This window comes from Dicentrarchus labrax, unplaced genomic scaffold (genome assembly GCF_905237075.1).
Source record: "Dicentrarchus labrax unplaced genomic scaffold, dlabrax2021, whole genome shotgun sequence".
Lineage (NCBI taxonomy): Eukaryota > Metazoa > Chordata > Actinopteri > Moronidae > Dicentrarchus > Dicentrarchus labrax.
Window position 1 is genome coordinate 9,898,361 of NW_026136716.1, and position 8,225 is coordinate 9,906,585.

An 8,225-nucleotide genomic window follows, 5' to 3' on the forward strand; every position below is an offset into this window, starting at 1 on the left:
CTTTGACCCCGTCAGACCATTTCAACTGAGCATCTCGTCTTAAAACAGGCCCAGCTTGTCCAGATAAGGTGCATGACAGGTGAATCATGGGGGGGGGGGGATGTAGGCTACTGTACAGTATGCCTGTTTAAAAACTAAAACTAAAACTGGAGAATGAGCTTTTAAAACAAACTAATATCATGTGGCTTTAAGTGTTTTACTTTCCACAGTAAAAGCCTGGTTGCAGGAAGAGCAGCATGACACAAGCTTGGTGGCGTAGTTACAACAGGGAATGGGAATTGTGGAGCATTATGGGGCGGTGCTGCCATTTTTGGAGGATAACGTACATAGCTGTTGTTATCTGTCACCGGTCATTTGTCATCTGCCAATCGCTCATCATCAGGAATGTATAAAGTACGCACAAAAGACATATTTCACCAGCATTTGACCGGTGTCTGGTGCTAATTCTGTCATTAGGATGTTACACCGAATTTAACCGTTTGAGACTACCATGCTAGATGGGTGGTGACTGTGTACAGGGCATGGTTGGTATCCTACAAAAATGGCCGCCTTGATGTTGATGATATCACACTCCCACTCCCTGTAGCTCTCCAAGCTCCCTTGTACTGTGCTCTTTCTCTCCATTGTGCATCACTTCATTCAGCTTTCTTTTAAGAGGGAGGCACAACTGACTCCTGTCTCATGAACGTCTGCAAACCACGTCTCTGTTGTGGTGCGCTTTTTGCTCCGACAGAGGAGGTTAAATAAAGTGGACCGTGCTACGATAGCTTCCTCCATTCTGGTCTCTCTGACTTTCCGTCCCCTCAGATGTTTACTAATGGCCGATGGCGCAAATTGGTGCGTCAAAAGTTCATTATGGTTGAACTGAACGGGAAATATGTGTATTTACCCTGTGAGAGAACTGAAATGAATTGACTTTAAATGCTGATGTGACTGGGCCTTGAGTCCAAACACGGCTGGCTGATGCCTACTCACAAAACATCTTATCTGACATTCATTTTACTCCTCGATTTTAATTCTTTCATCATTCGAGCCTCAAATATGACACCATTAATACACAGTGCCTCATAAGAATCTCTAAGCCTGTTAGCAGCCAGTCCTTGAACAAAAGTGTTCCCCCTTAATTCAAATAAACTGAAGAGAAACATCTATGTTCTCAGTTCAGAGTTTTTACGGGGTGTTTGGTCTGGGATCTCTGGCATGCTCTCTGTACCTGGAGCGTCATTTCTGATCCTAAGCAGTAAGATATGTACATACTCTGATGGCAGTAGAGGAGTTGAATGTAAGTTCAATCAAATACTAAAAGGTCTTTGACCAAATAAACAGAATACACAGTTGCAGATAAGCCTGCGCTTAATCCGTCTTCAAAAGAGGAGAAACATATGGGACCATATACTTTAATGGAAACAGTTTTCAGTGATGGTTACTGTCCACGCTGACCCGGCTGCGGCCTCTCTTTAGTCGGGGTATAAGATGAAGCCGGAGAAGGTGCTGTACTTGTTGTTGTTGCCTCCGTGGGCTTTGCCGCCGTCCAGTTTGACATAGATCTCGTCCCCAGAGTCCAAGTGCAGCACGGCGCTGTTGCTGGCGTAGTCGTAGTTCTGGTCTGCATCCTGAGCTATGGCGCTGGCCCGTACCTGGGGGGAGAGGGGGGAAAAAGGGGAGGACAAGACATCCTGTAATATGCATTTGTTTGTAGGAGAATGTAGTAGAGACGGAAACTGAGTAGAGAAGTTCATGTGTGCCTGAGAGGCAGAAGTGGAACAGCAGTGCAGCCTTTAAAAATAGCAATGAAATTACAGGTTAAACCCACTACTAACCATTATACAATAGTACTGAATAATAGTATGAAGTAGAAACGGATAATTTTGCAGCATCCATAATGACTGATGATGCTCAGCCTCATATCTGAGTACTCATCCAGACGGAGCTGGCAAAATAAGAGCTTTTATGCAAAATAAGAGCTTTTACGCATGAGCGTCACCGCCACACGGAGAATACACACATCACCGGATTCGACCAAAAACATCCCTGACGTTACCTTGAAATCATCCCGCACACACAGAGAGAATCTGCGGTTCTGTAACTCCTGTGGAAGGAGGATAACCGATAAAACGTGGAGCGATGTTGTGCGCCTTTCGAGCGTAAAATGGTTTGGTTAATCTGGTGTGGCGCATTAGAAGTATTAAAACCCGCACAACGTTCGTCCCGTTCTTCCTGTTCAGGTCTGATATTACCTGTCCGTTCTTGCACAGGTCGGCCCACATGCTGGTCCCGTCTCCGCCCCGCATCAGCACATGGTAGGTGAAGAAATAGATCCCGGACACATGGCAGGTGAACTTCCCGGTGCTCGGGTCGTAGTGGTTCCCCAAGTTTGTAATCACGTCGTCAAACTTTAACACCTCATATCCCTCGTGTGGATTCTTCAGACCGACGTAAAAAGCGATCCTCAGACTGTTGCTCGTGGAGTTCACGCCGTCCGTTTCGCCGTTCTCAGCCCCCGCAGCTCCGGTTATCGCGGGGAAGGCGAGTTTCCCGTCGCCGCGCTCTCCCGGTGGCCCCCTCGGACCAGGGGGTCCTGGTTCTCCCGGCGGGCCCCTAACTCCCGGTTTACCCGGTCGCCCCGGCTCCCCTCGGCTCCCCTGAGCCATCGGCGGCTGCGGAGCTACCCCGTTCACGTTCTGGATCACCTCCATGGCGGTGGCGCTTCCCGGTTTCGCGGTGTACGGGTCGCAAACCATCCGACAGGTGCCCATCATCTCATAGTAATGAGCGGAGGTCTCAGAGGTGCGCAGCAGCAGTAACGGGACAGCGACGGCCAGAGCCAGCAAAACCATCGCGACGGCGGTCACCACAAAGACCACCGACCACTTCCTCCGCGCGGTTCGGGGACCAATGGACGACAGAAGACCCGTGGAGCCGCTCTGGGGGGGAATTGTGACGGAGGACAGAGGGTCTCTCTGGACGACTAAAAGAAAAGAGATGAAGTTAAAAGAGTGCGCATCCCTCGGTCCGGATCCTCTAATGGATGGCTTCGAGCCCCTGGGCAGCGGCTGTGACCGGGGTGCGGGTGCGCGTCCTGCCTGGATGGAGAGGTGCGCGCGGACAGCTGCAGCCAGCTGTCAAAGTTAGCAAAGATAAGACCGGAAGATAGAGGATTTGGCCTTCAAATTAAAACAGTAGGTTACCGACGTGATGCGCTGACATAGGAAATCTGTAAGGAAAAAAATGAGTGAAGTCATTTAAAATAGGCACATAACCTCCACTGTTCAATGACACTTTGTGTTAGATATGCATATATATCCTGAACTACAGTTCATTTTTAATGAGCATTAAGATCCGATTCTGCACACTGTCTGGGTCAGATTTATTTCTCTAGCTGTTCTACCTTCCAGTCAAATGTCACCAGGTCAGTATAGTACAATTTAGGGCTAATTTGACCTTACTTTAGTATTTCCATTTTGTACTAGCCTACTTTATATTTCTACTGGACAGCTTTTCCTCCACATGTAGCCTATTTGACTTGTTATAATTAGTGGGCCTAGTTTCTGTGCAGATTAAGATTTTATAAAACATACAATCACATATGAAGCTGTTAAAGTGAGCAGGATCCATTCTGCACAGTTCATTCATTCATTCATTCACAAAACAGATCAGGCTTTTATTTTTAAATGTGTAACAGGAAGTGCTCTGTTTCAGTTTGACTGACCTGATGAGAGGATAGGAGCAGGTAGCCTACAGCAGTGCGTAAAGTTTAAGTCTGCGCAATTGTTATTCAATATGGCACTAAATATTTAATATGATTCACTCAATATTTATGTGTAGAAAAATGTCTTAATGTTATACTTGAATGTATCAATCCATGCACACAGTGTTGAAATGTCAAATGATTGCATATTTATTTTCATAAATCTCAATGGTATATAGTTCTTATAGGTGGAATACATTACAGGTCAAAATTAATTAATTCATCTGTTCCCCATATAAACAGATCTATTAATTCTTATAAGATCACAGATTATATATCCAATCCAATAGACTTTCCCACATCAACAGACATGATTTTTTATTTTATTTTCAACATTAATGAACCCACCTTGAAAATAAAGCTTAAAATCAGGTTTATGTTTAAACTAGCAGCTGAATGCATGACCAGATATTTGACTCAGACCACGAGGGGTCTTTTCAAAGTCAGAACCAATGGCCGAGGGCAGGTTGGTGACATCAATTGACCAACTGCATTGGTCACTTCACACGCACAGGCAGACAGTCGGGGGGTAAAGCAGATAATATATGCCGGAAACGGAGCATAGATGTCTGACGGCTGTCGACACCTTCAGCTCTAAGCTCCCCGGCTGCAGGGACACATTTGATGTCTTGTTTTACGAGCTGGAGAGCCACAGGCCTTGCATTTCGATTCTCAGACAAATTAGAATTCTTGCTGTGCGCAGGAAATCATTACTCTATTGCATACAGATTTGTCTTAAATGCCTCTTTAGCCTCATTTGTTTCTATCCCAGCGAAGCCACTTGTTCTAACAGCAGGTGTTGTGCAGGTTTGTCAGCACATCAGTTGAATGCGACTATTATTAACGCCTTTCATTGCTTATTTCCAATGAGTGCAAGCCATTGAGACACTCAATATAGAGTGTCTTTGCTCATTGAAAATAAAAGCATCTATTGATTTTGTCCTCAAGCTCAAAAATTTCCCCCGAAGGACCTGAAATACTTCAAAACTGGAGGTTGGTGGCTAAGCACCTGGAATTGGAGCACAGGCCCCACATCTACAACAGAGGCTTTAGAGCTCAAGGCGACGTGGAGAAATCTTCAGAGGCCGGAGACGAGGCTTAGCTGAAGCCCCAGGTCACACTGCAGAAGCCCCACACCACCAACCCCCCCTAAGCAATTTCAACTTGTGCTCAGCTCAGCTTTAACTCCCCAGAACATGGCTCCAGCTGAGCTGCTCGTGTCTGAAGGTGAGACTGAGCACGGGAAGTCATCCGAGTTGGGTCAAAAATGAAATGGAGGTTGAAATGTGAGCACACGACAGTCCTGGCAATGCAGTAAATGTTATGTCATGTTTTAAATGTTCACCTAAATCAATCTTTCCATCAAAACAAAACCTTAAAAATAAGTATGCAGTAAGGCATACAGAGAACATTATGCTCCCCGACTCTGCTACATGACTGCAGAAATGACCTTTACTCAGGATTAGTACAGTGAACTGTATCTTTAGGCCATGGGTGAGCCATGCACGACACACTGTCCACATTATGCACTGCAGCTGCTGAGATTATCCTGCCCTACGGCGGAGCAATGCTTCTAATCACGCTGCATTTTAGTGGACTGCTATGTTATACTCACGAACCGTACGGTGAGACAAATGATTCAGTCCACCGTTAGACTGTTCTTCGTGCTTTTGTTTAATAACCCAGAGGAAAATGTAAGAAGAGGATGACTAGAGGGTGGCCCTAAGAGCTGAAAGCACTGCCATCGAAGTCGTACATCCAAGTGAACAAAACATCTTCACCGATTTGAGAACACGTCTGCAGCAGTTGGAGAAAATGCAGCAAAGCTTAAAAAAATTGGCAAATTGAGAAGCAAATTCACCAATTTAACAATATGGAGCATAACAATTAACAATGTAAACAGAATACAGCCAAATATAGACAACACTAGTGGAGGAAGGAGTATTCGGATCCTTTTCTAAGTAAAAGTAGTAGGATAATAGCGCAATGTAAAAATACTGTTGCATGTCAAAGTCCAGTATTCAAAATGTCTTAAATTAAGTATTAACTGAAAAATGTACTTGGTAGTGGCGGAGTCCGCCATTCCTGCACTGGATTTCAGATTCCCTAAGCATGAGGAATTCAAGTACTCATCCCACAGAACTGGCCTTTGTTGGTACTATATTATTATTATTATTATTATTATTATTATTATTATTGATGCATAAATGTGTAAGTAGCCCTTTAGTGTTTTAGCTGGTTGAGAGGGAGATCATTTTATACTTAATGTGTTGTATAATATTTAATACTGCATTATATTTCATAAGCTAATCATATGGTTTTTATATGAAATCTAGCTGACGAATAAACATCTCCATTTAAACTTTTACATTTTCTTTCACTGATTTTCTGGAAATTTGTTTAAAATGTGCACTGAATTTGGATGGAGACCTGGGAATGAAAGACCTGTGGGAAAATGAGCTGATGATTAAAGTTTACTTTTAACGTTTTGATTTAATGACGCAGATAATATTTCAGATATTAGCATTAGCGTTAATAGCCTGCTGGTTCAATTTCCTTTAGTTTCAGGTTTTCTGTAGTTGTGGTGTGTTGGGCTCTCAGGGCCACCGTAAAAAGTGATGACAACCCTCTGACTATCAGAAATCTATCACAGGAAATACTCAATGTTATTACAGGATGAATTATAGGCAAAAACAGTGTAATTAAATGCATTTCGGCTAAGCAAAACATAGGCTACTGTAAAATGTCATAGAGTATTACTGTAAATCTGTGCGGGAAACCTTCACTGAGCCACGACAATACTGCGATGAGATCTTGCAACATCAGCTCTTGTCTCAACATGTGACCCTAATCCCTGATGAAGGGCACCTGGAAAGCACAGAAACAAACGTCTTCCTTCATATAACATTTTGACAGTGATGGTCTTGTCAGATGTTGACGTAGCTGTACCTGTCCACCTCAGGCTAACTATTTATGACCATGCCTTTACCTCTCTGCCACTGTATATATCCCATCCAACCCATTTACATACTGTAAATCAGCGTCGCCCTCAATAATGCAACCACAAGTATGTATATAATAAAACGACTTGTACTTGTTGGACCAGATTTTGTGTGTTCAAGTTATGGTGGCCTCAAAGCCCCCTTGTGTACAGCTCCTTCCATGCCCTTGAAAAACAGGACATTCAAATCAACATAAAAACTCTCTTAATTGCTCGGGTGTCTAGATCCTTTCAATCCAGATCGCCAGCGTTATTTTAGGGAGAGCAGCAAGCTGGAATCTGGATGAGAATGACTTCACTTGATTTGACTTGTAAGATTAATGGGTGTTCACACCAGGACACCCCCCGTAATCGATACCCATGAATGAAAAATCTCAAAACCGTATAAGTATGTCAAGGACTGTGACCTAAAGCGTTGTAAACAAACACGAGGTCACGGCCTAGAGAGAGTGAGCGTGGTGACACTGATGCAGCGCTCTAAGCCAGGGGGATTCAACCTTTTGCAAGTGGCAAAGGCAGACATGATGAAGTCATGTTGACAGTGTGTAACCTACGGTCAGACATCTTTTTAACACGATTTTGCTTTTGCTTTTTTATTCTAATCCCAAGGCCAGCTTATCAAATACACCAGTTCAACAGCTCACACGGAGTTAAGGGGGAACATACCATTTAAAAATCTTTTCACAATAAAACAAGATGGAAAAGATTAGTATCTTCTTGTCTTCTTCAACAAAATATCATGTGATTTTGGAAATACAGATAAACCACAAAAAAAGACCAGGAATCATGTTTCCCATATTCATCTTATTAAAGCATGTTAGCGTGCTAATATTGGCTAATTAGCACTATAGACAAAGTACAGCTGAAGCTAATGAGAATGGCATTAGTTCTGCACGTATTTGGTTTTGAAGGATCAGGGCGGGGGATTTGGTGCCATCTAGTGGTGACGTTGCACATTGCAGCCAACTGAATACCACTCACCTTCCAAGCGTAAAGGAGCATTTATTGGCAGAAATGGAATATAATATTCAATATTTCATATTTAATATATCTCATAAGTTTTCATTAGAGTACAATCTTAAAATAAAAATTGTTGTGTTTTCGTTATCTTATAATAAGCTGGTTTTGTCTAAAGATGCCTTCCATGGAGCCTGCCACGTTGAACCGTCATGCAGTTTCACCTTTGTGCTTGGAACTGGAGGGTGAGGTGAGGGAGTTACATTTATTATTTACAATAATATTTTAATATGTCATTAATTATATGCATAGGAAGCAACAGCAACATTAGTAGCTGAAGCAAACCTAAGGTGTGAGTGCAGCATTTGACACTATTGATCACAGCTTCTTACAGGAGAGGATCAGGATGTGGGTTGGGGTATCTGGAGCCACATATGTCTGCTTTAACTGTGTCAACATCCCATTTAATATGCAGTGTGCCACATTATTCAATGACTTATACCTTTTACCTTGTGGTAC

At 43.2% G+C, this 8,225-nt stretch overlaps 1 protein-coding gene across 1 annotated transcript; it reads right to left on the reverse strand.

Annotated features, from left to right (window-relative positions):
- Positions 1 to 107: 107 nt before the first annotated feature.
- On the reverse strand, positions 108 to 3,122 carry LOC127378495 (complement C1q-like protein 2). The gene is made up of 2 exons (XM_051427366.1): positions 2,238 to 3,122; positions 108 to 1,637 (listed from the first exon to the last, which is right to left on the reverse strand). Exons 1-2 carry the CDS (start codon positions 2,835 to 2,837, stop codon positions 1,458 to 1,460), a joined length of 780 nt encoding a protein of 259 aa, XP_051283326.1. The 5' UTR covers positions 2,838 to 3,122; the 3' UTR covers positions 108 to 1,457.
- Between the last annotated feature and the right edge of the window lie 5,103 nt (positions 3,123 to 8,225).